Source organism: Muscardinus avellanarius (assembly GCF_963383645.1).
Source record: "Muscardinus avellanarius genome assembly, chromosome: 1".
NCBI classification, from domain to species: Eukaryota; Metazoa; Chordata; class Mammalia; order Rodentia; family Gliridae; genus Muscardinus; species Muscardinus avellanarius.
In genome coordinates this window covers 141993459-142006857 of record NC_137786.1, presented here as the reverse complement: position 1 = coordinate 142006857, position 13399 = coordinate 141993459, and the positions used below count along the sequence as shown (strand labels likewise).

At 46.9% G+C, this 13399-nt stretch overlaps 2 protein-coding genes across 3 annotated transcripts; one reads left to right on the top strand and one right to left on the bottom strand.

The window, feature by feature from the left end:
- Nucleotides 1–715: 715 nt before the first annotated feature.
- CRYAB (crystallin alpha B) lies at nucleotides 716–4257 on the bottom strand (the record flags this gene model as incomplete). The annotated part of the gene is made up of 3 exons (XM_080706106.1): nucleotides 716–919; nucleotides 2889–3011; nucleotides 4057–4257. The coding sequence occupies 3 exons, from the start codon at nucleotides 4255–4257 to the stop codon at nucleotides 716–718; spliced, it is 528 nt and encodes a 175-aa protein (XP_080562232.1).
- A 953-nt stretch (nucleotides 4258–5210) lies between these two features.
- HSPB2 (heat shock protein family B (small) member 2) lies at nucleotides 5211–6258 on the top strand (the record flags this gene model as incomplete). 2 transcript variants are annotated; one of them, XM_080708213.1, is made up of 2 exons in its annotated part: nucleotides 5211–5405; nucleotides 5804–6258. In XM_080708213.1, the coding sequence occupies 2 exons, from the start codon at nucleotides 5312–5314 to the stop codon at nucleotides 6256–6258; spliced, it is 549 nt and encodes a 182-aa protein (XP_080564339.1). The 2 variants fall into 2 exon arrangements, with proteins under 2 accessions (XP_080564339.1, XP_080564338.1); XM_080708212.1 differs by having other exon boundaries at nucleotides 5312–5405; nucleotides 6086–6258.
- Between the last annotated feature and the right edge of the window lie 7141 nt (nucleotides 6259–13399).

Genomic DNA, 13399 nt, shown 5'->3' with positions numbered 1-13399 from the left:
GCTTGGGCTACTCTCAAGTATTGTCCTGAAGGCAGCTGCTGGACCCCAGAGTTCCAGCCCCTTTGGGGTGTTCAGCCACTTTTCCCCATTCCCTGCTACTTCCAATAAACCATTTACTCCCCTTTCTGAGGTCTGCGGGTGTCATTCTTCGCTCACCGTAGACAAGAACCCTGTAAGAAAATGTCGAGTTTCTTCTCAAGAAACTCCGTTTCATCTTTGATGAAACACCAGGTTTCTTCTCAGGAAACCCCCCGTTTCATCTTGCGGGGCTCAGAAGAAACCCCCGTTTCACCACCACCTGTAATCCCAGTACTTGGAAGGCTGAGACAGGAGGAGCACAGTTCAAGACCAGCCTCAGCAACTTAATGAGACTCTTTGCAACTAGCAAGACCCTGCTTCAAAACAAAAACTAAAAAGTGGGTGCTGGTAGAATGCTCCTGGGTTCAATCCTCAGTAGTGCATGCACGCGCACGCGCACGCGCACACACACACACACACACACACACACACACACACCTCTATATCTGTGTATTTATTTAAAAGCACACTGAAAGGTTCAAACATGAGACAGTTACCTATTGCTGAATGACATTTTATTAGCTTAATAATTTGGGCCTGCCCTTAGCATTAATAAGCTTCAGCACTAATCACAAGATTTTGATTCACTGATGGGAAAACTTTCTTGTTTTAAAAAATACAATTGGAGAAAGGGCATCTACTTCTTGGGGGCTGCAGTGACAGCAGGCTTCTCTTCGCGAGTGATAGGGATGGTGCGCTCAGGGCCAGAGGCCTGTTTCCTTGGTCCATTCACAGTGAGGACCCCATCAGATGACAGGGATGAAGTAATGGTGAGAGGGTCCACATCCGCTGGGATCCGGTATTTCCTGTGGAACTCCCTGGAGATGAAACCATGTTCATCCTAAACCATGACAATGAAGAAAGAAGAAGACAAATCAAAATAGGAAATAATGCTGCTTGCAGAGAACTCAGACATCCTCATTCCTCTTAGATGACAGCAAAAGCCATACCAACATGAAGAAAAAAACAAATAGCTGTTCATTTCAGGTCTAATGCCAGGGTAAAGTTACCAGGAGGTCACTCCTACCAGTGAGAATCAGAAATCTTAGCCGGGCGTGGTGGCGCACGCTTATAATCCCAGCACTTGGGAGGCTGAGACAGGAGGATTGCACAGGTTCGAAGCCAGCCTGTCAGCAACTTAGTGAGGCTGTCAGCAACTTAGTGAGACCCTGTTTCCAAATAAAATATGAAATAGGTCTGGGAGTGTAGCCCAGAGGTAGAAAAGGTGGTACTGGGTTCCACCCCAGTACCACCAAAAAAAAAAAAAAAATCTTGAACAGTTTCAAACTTCATAGTTCTTCAAAACCTGAGGCACAGTTAGGTTTTAAGGTATTCCCCAAAGGTTTAGATCAATGCTGGATGGACCTATAGGAATTGGACTCTCATGCTGGCATTGAAGCATCTGAGGAAGCCTGGAAATTGTCCAGACTCTTGATGAATGTCTAAGAATGTTTCAGTAAGAGTTCTGCTTAAAAAAAAAAAAAAAAAAAAAGGATTCCATCTAGGGAGATGGCGACCCAATCATATGAGCAAAACTGAAGCAGCCTGGGGATATTAAGCTGTACTAGTTGTACACAGGTTCTGAGTTATTAATTTTTTTTCGGATTTGGGGATGGAACCCAGGGACATTCGACCTCCAAGCTACACCCCCTGCCTTATTTTTTTTTAATTCTTTATTTTGAAACCAGGTCTCACTAAGTTGCAGAGGGCCTCACTAAGTAGCTGAGGCTGTCTGCGAACCACGATCCTCCAGTCTCAGCCTCCCAAATGCTGGGATTACAATCATGCGCCACCACACCCAGCTAGTTATTAATTGTTGAGTGCAGTTTTTTTTTTTTTTTTTTTGGTTTGGTACTGGGGATGGAACCTACGGATATTCTACATTCTAGCTGCACCCCCAGTTCTATTTTATTCTTTTATTTTTGAAACAGGGTCTCACTAAGTTGTAGAGGGCCTCACTAAGTTGCTGAGGCTGGCCTGGAACCTGTGACCTGCCTGTCTCAGCCTTCCAAGTATTGGGATTACAGGTGCACTGTCACCGCTCCCGATGACAAGCAATTTTGAAAGCTTTCAAAAGGTCCTAAGAAACCATTTCATTTTTCAGAATTCCTCGCAAGAGTTGTTGAGCCTAACTTTTATGCCTGTCAAATCCCAACAATCTATACAAATAAGGTTTCAATTAACTGACTTCTTCTTGGGCTAGAGGGAATATGGAACCAAGCTCTGAGATGCAGTCAGACTAAGTACCTGAACATTAAGACCGGTTAAAGAGGAGAAGTGGATTCCAGAACGCCTAAAAGAAAAGTCACAGACTCCAGTGCCTTCAGGGTGCATAGAGCTAAAGTAATTATGTAAAGCAACCATGTCTTGGCAACACTGTGCCTAAATTAGCAGTTCTAAGTCTTGGGTAGAGATTAAAATTACCTAGAAAGCTTTTTTAAAATGCTGGTGCCTGATTTACACCCCTTAAAAAAAAAATTCTGATTTAATTGGTCTGGAGTAAGCCTGAGCATTTGGGATTTTTAAAAATCCCCATGATTCCACTGTGACCAAGGCTGAAACTGCTGGCTTAAATGGAGAGTGAACATCCCATCCAAGGCAATCAAAACACAAAAGGCCACTTCTCTGGGCAAAACAACAGCAAGACCAACATAGCCCTAATTTGTTTTTCTAGCCATTGGTTTATACACCCTGATCTGGCCCTTTACATGTCTTGGGACTGACACACTGCCAGCCTCAAAGCTTGATAACAGCACCTGACACTCAGTATCCACAGGATAAATGAGTAGAAGAGAACAAGCAAGCTATACCTGGCGCTCTTCGTGCTTGCCGTGCACCTCAATCACATCTCCCAGCACCTTGACCTTGAGCTCCTCCGGAGAGAAGTGCTTCACATCCAGGTTGACTGAGAACCTGTCCTTCTCCAGGCGCATCTGGAAGTAGCAAGGGAAGGGGAATGAGGAAAAGAATGTTGATCCCACCGATGCAGTCTCATTGTTCTGCAGACTTGCTTTATATTTTTGTCTGCTAAAAATTCTTTTTTTGACGAACATGGCTGTCTGCCTCAGAGGAACCACCAGAGTGGTACCCAAGGCCAATTTCTTGGTTATCAGGCTCAAATTTTATTTAGGTGTACAGGGAAGAAGACAGATCAACCAGAGTACCAGCCACAAGGATGAGTCTCTGCCACTCTGCCCCCAGTGCCTGGCTTTGTTATTTGTCTGTGAGACAAAGGCCCCTTCTTCTTGCTCAGTTCTCTGCCAAGTTTCCTACCCACCCAGTGTGGAATGTTCTGCTGGTCCTGCTTATCCTTCCAAAGTCCTTGCCCACTCATGCCCTGTTTACTCACTCTTAAATATTTTTAAACCAGTGTTATCTGTGAGCTTCCGTCAACCTTATCTGCTCACTCCATTCGTCCCCCTAGGACAAGTAGGGGGTCCCAAGACTGGACTACATTCCTTCCTTTTAAGGCCTGGACCCAGGCCAGTGCCCTATCACAGACCAGATGACCCGAACAGGGGAAATCATAATGAGGGAACATGAAAAAAGAAAATAGTGATGGTTGTCTCCAGCTCCACCCAGTGGGGGTGAAGAGCTGGGGATGAGGTCGGTCTCCCTCTCGGCTCTAGAACTTGAGATGACAAAATCTGCCCCAAATGTGAGGTGTTAGAAGAGGCAAGCAAGGGAGTTTCAGGCAGCTCTTTCTCTGCAGATGATTGTGATCCAAACCGAAGAGAGAATTCTAAAAGTTTGGGGACAATTACCATGCAGGAAAAAAAGTAATAAAAGGATACAGAGGAGCATGGGTTAGAAACAGGTGCCTGGAGGAGAGAGGCACTACTGACCTCACTTTTCTTCACTTCTGGACACCTGTGTGCCTAGAACACAGGCTTAGGCAGGGAAGCAGAGAAATCAGTGGGAGAAATGTCCAGAAGGTTCCAGGAAGGACACTCCTGTGCTGGCAAAGGGGAGACTCACCTCTGAGAGTCCAGTGTCAATCCAGCTGGGTGCCCTCAGGAAGGAGGGCGGCCGAAGGTAGAAGGGGCTCAGGGAAGTGGAAGTTGGGAAGAGGTCAGACTCCAACAGGTGCTCTCCGAAGAACTGGTCAAAGAGGCGGCTGGGAGAGTGGAAAGGAAAGAAGGGGCGGCGGATCCAGGGGTGGTGAATGGCGATGTCCATGGCGGTAGGTGAATGTCAGGGGTCAGCTGTCTGGTCAGCTCCTTCAGCTGCAGCTACCGCCAGCCCCTTATATATGCAGTCTTGTGAAGCTTCTGGAATGGTGATGTCAGGGGTTTTATTATCCCAGCTCACCGCCAGTTCATGGAGACTTGTGATCGGGGATTTGGCAGTGTGACACATACCCAGTACTCACTGAGCTAAGAAAAGAGGAACACAAACACGTTGGAGTTGGCCAGTGACTTGTCATGGTCTTGTTTCACTGGCTTGCCGTCCACACCCAAAGGCGCCCTCCCCCACCCCCTGTTCTCTGGATCTGGACGGGGTCAGGAATCCCAAGCAGGCAGCCGGTGCCCTTCCTCCTCCTCTTCAATCTTGCATGCCAGGGGAATTGGGCCAGCAACTATCTTTGGGTCTGGGCAGGAACTGGAATCTTCCTAGGCTGGGCCCCAGGGACATTAACTCTTTGTGGGTCCCTAGAGGAGAGCAGCGACTGTCAGCATTTCAGTACTAGGCATCTGAGTGGTGCCCTGGAGTGACCTGAGTTCAAGAGAAGACCCTGACGTTAACCTGGGCAGAGGGAGGACTCCCCAAAAAGGGCAGAAAGGTTTCTTGCAACTTTTGAGCTAAACGGTGCGCATAATATTAAATCCAGAGTGCTTTATGAAGTTAGGGTGCAGGCTGCCTGCCACCGAGCAGGCCAAAGGCAACGTGCAAATGTGTGGAGTGTAGGGAAGGGTCTGAGCTAGGCCTCCCCTTGGCGTGGCACCTGCTCCCCTCCTGCTCACCCCCAGCGGGACTCCAGCTGTCTTCTGAGGCCCCCTGACAGCTGAAGGGTGTGCGGGGGAGGGGACTGGGGGTCCGGGTGGGGTGGCGCTGGTCACATCCCTGTCGCTGCACTTGGGTCCCGCTTCTGCCCTCCCCCAGACGCTCTATTTTGGGTGGTGTAGACCCCGCCCCCGCCTCCGACTGAGCCCTGGCTCCCTGGACAGCTGGAGGGGTCGCGCTGCTGGTTGGGGCTGCATCTCTGACCCGGGCCGCCTCTGCCACCGCAGCCATGTCGGGCCGCTCAGTGCCACATGCCCACCCGGCCACCGCCGAGTATGAGTTTGCCAACCCCAGCCGCCTGGGCGAGCAGCGCTTTGGAGAAGGTAAGGGCCAGAGCCGCCCGCTCCCACCCCACCTCCAGAAATTCCGGGCTGACCTCCCAGCGGCCCTGGCTCCCGCCCCGCTGCGGCTTAACTGAACTCCTGGGGCAAACCGTCTCCCACCCGGGTTCCCCACACCCCCCAGGCAGGCGCTCTCCCTTCCCGCCCACCCGGGACGGACTGGGCCTGCAGCGCTGTCCACCTGGTCCTCGCCCCCCTGCGCCCCCCTGTCCCCGAAATCGGCCTGCGCCTCCGCCACCTCCTTTTCTTTCTCGCCCCCTCTTCCCAGTTGCCCCCATCCTTGGGCTTCCCTGCTCTCCCCAGCCCTGCATCCCCCGAGCTCTCCTGCCACCCTGGCCCGCCTCATCCTGCCTCCTGCCTTCTCTGTCTCTGCCCCGCAGGGCTCCTGCCAGAAGAGATCCTCACCCCCACCCTCTACCACGGCTACTATGTCCGGCCTCGGGCCGCCCGGGCTGGGGAGGGCAGCAGGGCGGGCGCCTCGGAGCTCAGGCTCAGCGAGGGCAAGTTCCAGGCCTTCCTGGATGTGAGCCACTTTACTCCAGATGAGGTGACCGTGAGGACTGTGGACAACCTGCTGGAGGTGTCCGCGCGGCACCCGCAGCGCCTGGACCGCCACGGCTTCGTGTCGCGGGAGTTCTGCCGCACCTACGTCCTGCCGGCAGATGTCGACCCCTGGCGGGTCAGAGCCGCGCTCTCCCACGACGGTATCCTTAACCTGGAGGCGCCTCGGGGTGGCCGACACTTGGACACGGAGGTCAATGAGGTCTACATCTCCCTGCTCTCTGCTCCTCCTGACCGGGAGGAAGAGGAGGAGGCAGCCAGAGAGGAGCCCTGACTGCCATTAACCCAGCACCCAGCAAATCCCTTTCTGCCTCCCTGCGGTGATTCAGCGGCTGCCCGCCACCCCAGAGGTAGCAGCATCCTTGGGGCGAGGGAAGGGCGCATGGCCCTCAATGTGTGGTTTGGTCCCGTGGGGACGTGTCACGTAGCTTTGGTTTAGTTCTGGGTGGGGCTGAATAAACCCAAATCTCAGGGCCTTGTTTGTGCTGCTCGCTATTCTGTGGCCTGGGAGATGGGACGGGTGGGAAGGAGCTCAGCGCCAGCTAGACACGAAACTCCCTCTCTGTGTGTGCTCTAGCTGCGGTACCCCGGGCTCACACTTGGATGCTGAGGTCACACCCGGAAGCTGACGCTGGCTCCAGATCAAATTCCTAGCCATAATTTTCTCACAATGCAACAAAAGAGAGAGTGATCCTGGGAGGGAAAAGGGATATGCCATCCAAACAGCCCAGAGGGCACTGTCTGAGCTGGTGATTAGAGACACAAAAACAAGGGTCTCCAGACTGTCTGGCCCTTTTTGGGTAGGGGTTGGAAAAATGGGTTTTGGCCAGGGAGAGTTGCCTAAGGCCCTGGAGTGAGTGCTTTGTTTTTTCATACTAAGGTCTACCCACTGAAATGGCCGGTCTCTGATTCTGAGGCACTGGGCATGCATGTATGAGGGCACAGACAAACTCCCACCATCATCTCTGAGCCCCACAGCCTCCCCATCCTCTGCAGAGGAAAGGGAGGCCCAGGTCAGGAAGCATTTGTCTCTGATCTTGGAACATTCCACAGAGATAAATCACCGCATCACCTTACCTAACCCATGACTAAATGCAGGGCTCCTGTTGTGGGGATGGGTGCCAAGGAAGCCTCCCTTCCAAGTAGAGTGTTAATGTTAGGGGTATAGAGTGTTCAGGAAAACCTGGAGGTCTACCCTACCCTTATTCTTTACAATCAAGTGTGTGTATGAGTATTAATCAGGGAGAATGAGAGGACTTCCCTGATTCAAAGTATAGTTTATCCAGGCTATATTTTTTCATTATGGTGATTGTTTCTTAACTTTTGGGGGTTACAGACCCATTTAAAAATCTGATAAGAGCTTACCAGAAAAATACACATGCTATTGAATTTGACAATACTATTTGAGTAGTTACACAAAACTTTTGAGAGAGATTCATAAACCTTTTAGGATTTGTGGATCCCCAGGATATGAATCTTCACTTAACAAATTTAATTATTGATTAAAGTATTGCTTTCTATTAAAAACAAAAGCACACCAGCTGGGCATGGTAATGCATGCCTATAATCCCAGTGCATGAGAGGCTGAGACAGGAGAATTGCAGGTTTGAGAACAGCTTCAGCAACTTAGTGACACCCTCAGCAATTTAGCAAGACCTTGGTTCAAAATAAAAAAATAAAAGCTGGGCATCATGGTACACATCTGTAATCCAGTACTTGGGAGGCTGAGACAGGAGGATCACAGGTTTGAGGGCAGCCTCAACAAGTAGTGATACTCTGATCAACCTAGTGAGACCCTGTTTCAAAATAAAAAATAAATAAATAGCGGGGTATGGTAGCGCCTGCTTTTAATCCCAGCATTAGGGAGGCTGAGACAGGAGGATGGAGGTTCTTGAACAGCCTCAGCTACTTAGTGAGGCCCTCAGCAACTCAGTGAGGCCCTGTTTCAAAATAAAGAATAAAAGCCGGGCGTGGTGGCGAACACTTGTAATCCCCGCACTTGGAAGGCTGAGACAGGAGGATCGCACAAGTTCAAAGCCAGCCTCAGCTACTTAGTGAGGCTCTCAGTAACTTAGTGAGACCCTGTTTCCAAAAATACGTCTGGGAGTATAGCCGGGAGGTAGAAAGCCTCTGGTTCCACCCCCAGTACCACAAAATAAATAAATAAAATAAAATAAAATAAAGAATAAAAATAAGCCCCTGGGTTCCATCCTCAGTACCACAAAATAAATAAATAAATAATAAATAAATAAATAAATATATAAAATAGATCTGGGGGTGTAACTTGGAGGTAGAATGCCCCTGGGTTCAATTCTCAAAATCACACACACACAAAACACACCTCAGAGAAATAACAATGAACATCAATTGTTCATTCATTCATAATAAATATAACCCCATGAAGCCAGGCGTGGTGGCGCACGCTTGTAATCCCAGCATTTGGGAGGTTGAGACCGGAGGATCATGGTTCGTGGACAGCCTCAGCTACTTAGTGAGGCCCTCCCCAGCTTAGTGAGACCCTGTTTCAAAATAAAGAATTAAAAAAATAAAAAAACAGGGCAGGGAATGTAGCTTGGAGGTCAAATGCCCCTGGGTTCCATACCCAGACCCGCTAAATAAATAAATAAATAAATAAATAAATAAAACCCCAAGTAATACACTATGGGGAATATGCACTAGAAATATAAATTATAAGCTGGGCATGGTGGCACATACTTGTAATCTCAGTATTTGGAAGGCTGAAACAGAAGGATCCTAGGTTCACAGCCAGCCTCAGCCACTTAGTGAGGCCCTCCGCAACTTAGTGAGACCCTGTTTCAAAAAAAAAAAAAAGGAAAAAATTAGGGCTGGGCTGTAGCTCAGAGGTAGAATGCCACTGGGTTTTATCCCCAGTACTGAAAAAAAATAGTATTTTATTATATACTTTCAGGAACTTAACATCTAGCTGAGATGAAAAAGGATTTTTTTTTTTTTTTGGTGGTACTGGGAGTGGAACCCAGAGGCTTTCTACCTCTGGGCTATACTCCCAAGCCTTTTTAATATTTTATTTGGAAATAGGGTCTTGCTAAGTTGCTGAAAGCCTCACTAAGTAGCTGAGGCTGACTTCAAACCTGTGCGATCCTCCTGTCTCAGCCTCCCAAGCGCGGGGATTACAAGCGTGCGCCACCACGCCCGGCTATGAAAAAGCATTTTTAAAAATTCTACTCAGACTTCAGCCAGCTTACATAGATCTGTTTTATAATTGAACGTTATTTGTTTATTTGAGGGCTAAGGACTGAGCTCAGGACCTCACACACACTAGACATGAATTCTACCTCTGAGCTAGCTATATCCCAGACCCTGAGCTTTGTTTTAAAAAGAAAGGATTCTGCCGGGTATGGTGGTGCATGCTTGTAATCCCCGTGGTTGGAAGGTGGAGACAGGAGGATCGTGCAGGTTTGAAGCCACCCTCTCTGGCTTATGAGACCCTGTTTCCAAATAAATATATAAAAAATAGGTGTCTGGGAGCATAGCCCGGAGGTAGAAGGGTTTCCAGGAACCCCAGTACCACAATAATAATAATAATAATAATAATAATAATAATAATAATAATATTCCTTAACAAGAAAAACTTTGATTTTTTTTCAGTACTAAGGTTTGAACCCCAGGGTCTTAGCACATGCTAGGCAAGTACTCTACAGCTGAGCTACATCCCAGCTCTTTTAGTTTTTATTTTATTTTGAGACAGGGTCTTACTAAATTGCCCAGGATGTCCTTGAACCTGTAATCCTCACCCTCCTGGAATAGCAGGGATTGCAGTCATGTCCCATCATGCCCAGCTTCTGAGACAATTTAAAAGACAGAAAACTTATAACTTTATAAAGTAGCCCACTCCAATTTCCGGACATAATTTATAAGTTATTTCTTCTGTTGAACCAAAATCTGCACTTTAGTGACTTCTGCCAATTGGTTCTGCTTATATCCAGAAAACAAATGCAATTATTTTTGCTACACCCCTTGCCCTATTATTTATTTATTTATTTATTTATTTATTGGTGGTACTGGGGGTGGGACCCAGGGGCTTTCTACCTCAGGCTATACTCCCAGACCTATATTTTATTTGGAAACAGGGTCTCATTAAGTTGCTGAGAGCCTCACTAAGTAGCTGAGGCTGGCTTTGAACCTGTGTCATCCTCCTGTCTCAGCCTCCCAAGCGCTGGGATCACAAGCTTGCACCATCATGCCCAGGTATTTATTTATTATTTATTTATTTATTTATTTATTTATTTATTTATTTATTTATTGGTGGTACTGGGGTTCCTGGAAATTCTTCTACCTCCAGGCTACACTCCAGACCTATTTTTTATATTTTTTTAAATTTGGAAACAGGGTGGCTACGAACCTGCGCGATCTTCCTGTCTCCGCCTCCCAAGCGCGGGGATTACAAGCATGCGCCACCAGGCCCGGCTATTCTTTATTTTGAAACAGGGTCTCACTGAGTTGCAGAGGGCCTCACTAAGTAGCTGAGGCTCTCTGTGAACCGCGATCCTCCGGTCTCAGCCTCCTGAATGCTGGGATTATAAGAGTGCACCACCACGCCCGGCAACCATCCTGCTCTTCTAAGCTTTCCCTTTCCCAGCAAAAGTGTGCTTACTTCTCTCAGCCATATCTTATAGCACTCTCCATACCACGTATCATACATATAAATTTCTTTTGAACACACCACCCTTTGATAATATAACTTGATATTCAATATAGAAACCTAAAGTTATTATCCAGGCATGGGTTGACTAGCACAGACTTGAGCAGAATAACCAATAACCTTATTTCTCACTCTACGTTCCTATTAGTGTTGCTGAAGGAATATCAGATTTTCTATTGCAAATGTGCTATTGGTTTCTGTGGAATTTCTGGTTACCTATAAATCTCTTAGATGATTTCCTGTAAATTACAGAAGAGGTGGTGGTTGGAAAGGGACCAGATTATGAAGGACTTTGAGTACCAGGCTAAGAAGTTTTACTTCTATCCTGCAGGTAACAGGATATCAGTAATGACTTTTGAGCTGGGAAGAGACAGGCAGAGAACAGGATGAAAAGAACCCAGTTAATGGTAGAGTACTGAATGGTCTGCAAAGTACGTGCAATGACTGGAGCACACGATAATAAAATAAGATGCTTTAAGAGCTGATAATTATCTGCGAGTAAAAAGGAAGAATAATAATAAACCAGACATGGTGTTGCATGCCTGTAATCCCAGTACTTGGGAGGTTGAAATGGGAGGATTGCAGGTTCATGGCCAGTCTCAGTTACTTAGCAAGACTAAGTTTCAAAATAAAATTTAAAAAGGGCCAGGGGTGTAGCTCAGAAGTAGAATGTCCCTGGGTTCAATCCCCAGTGCCACAAATAATAACAACCACAATGACAATAGCTAAGATTTATGGAGAATTTTTCATGTGCCAGGCTCTGGGTTAGAGCTTCATATACATGTAACTTGTTTAATCTTCACTACACTTCTGTAAGGTTGTTACTTTTTTTTTTTTTTTTTCGGTACTGGGGATGGAACCCAAGGGCATTCTACCTCCGAGATACATCCCCCAGACCTATTTTTTTTATTGTTTATTTTAAAACAAGTTCTCACTAAATTGCAGAGGGCCTCACTAAGTAGCTGAGGCTGGCTGAGAACCTGTGGTCCTCCGGTCACAGCCTCCCAAATTGTTGGGATTATGAACGTGCGCCACCACGCCCGGCTAGGTTGTCACTTTTATCACCATTTTCCACAAGATGGGGAGAAGTTTAGGTTACAGGCTACTTTGTGGAGAGCAGAGTTGAGTATGAATATCTGAAGAAGATATAAAAAGGAGGTAGGACTGCTAAAAACAATAATTATGGGTTTCAAAGCTGTAATCCCAGTACTTGGGAGGCTGAGACAGGATGATTGCAGGTCCGAAGCCAACTTCAGCAACTTAGCAAGGACTTCAGCAATTGAGTGTGATCGTGTTTCCACGTGTGTGTGTGTGTGTGTGTGTGTGTGTGTGTGTGTGTGTGTGTGTATGGCTAGGAATGTAGGTCAGAGGTAGAATGTCCCTGGGTTCAGTCAGCAGCAAAACACACAGAAACATACACTTAGGGTTTCACAGATTCTCCTAGCGCCCATGTTTTTTACAAGGGAATTTTCTCAGCGGCACCCTACCATCCTAGCTGCTAGCGAGTGGGAAATGAGTCTAACTTATTAGGGTCATTGGAAAAAGAAGCTGGGTGAGGGGTAAGTAGATATTTTATAATCCTGAAACTAGAGATGAGGAAGTGAGTGATCAAACAGTGCTGAGGCCATTCCAATCATAGAATCATGTGATTTTATACCAGAGAGGATTCAGTTCCTCTACTTTACAGTCTTAGAAAGCTAGACTCATGCTGGGTGTAGTGGTGCACACTTGTAATCCCAGCATTTGGGAGGCTGAGACCGGATGATCATGGTTTGAGGACAGCCTCAGCTACTTAGGCCCTCCGCAACTTAGTGAGACCCTGTTTCAAAATAAAGAATAAAAAACAGGGCAGGGGGTGTAGATCGGAGGTAGAATGCCCCTGGGTTCCATCCTCAGACAAGAAAGAAAGAAAGAAAGAAAGAAAGAAAGAAAGAAAGAAAGAAAGAAAGGCTAGATTCTAAAAGCTTAAGTGATTTTTCCTACATTAATTCCAACAGCAAGGGAAAATATTTTAAAAAGTCAATTTTCCTAAATTTTAGGTTCCAAACACTCTACTATTGAAACCAAAATTTTGGATAGAAATAACAAAAAACTGTTACTGGCCAGGTGTGGTGGCACACACTTGTGATCCCAGTAGTTGGGAGGCTAAGACAGGAGGATCACAGGTTCAAGACCAGCCTCAGCAACCTAGTGAGACCTTGTTTCAAACAACAACAATAAAAAAAAAAAAATGCCAGGTGTGGTGGTGCACGCTTGTAATCCCAGCATTCGGGAGGCTGAGACTGGAGGACCATGGTTTGCAGACAGCCTCAGTTACTGAGTGACGCCCTCCACAACTTAGAGACACCCTGTTTCAAAATAAAGACTAAAAAATAGGGCAGGGGTTGTAGCTTGGAGGTCGACTGCCCTGGGTTCCATCCTCAGACCCGCAAAAAATAAACATTAAAAAAAAAATAAAAAAGGACTGGGGTACAGCTTGGAGGTAGAATATCTCTGGGTTCAATTTCCATACCAAACAACAACAAAAACAAACTCTTACCAATTATAACTGAGTGGTTCTAGGTAAACGAAGGAAGAAGACTATTCCACTGTCCAAAAACAGTAGGATGCGGTGAGAAACATTTCCTAGGAAAACCCAGAGCCCTCTTCTATCTCAGGTTTCTCTTTTAATTGAAGCTTGAAGCTCAAAGTTCATGGCTTCATCAAAAGAAGCTTCAAATCCCAAAGGTGAGGT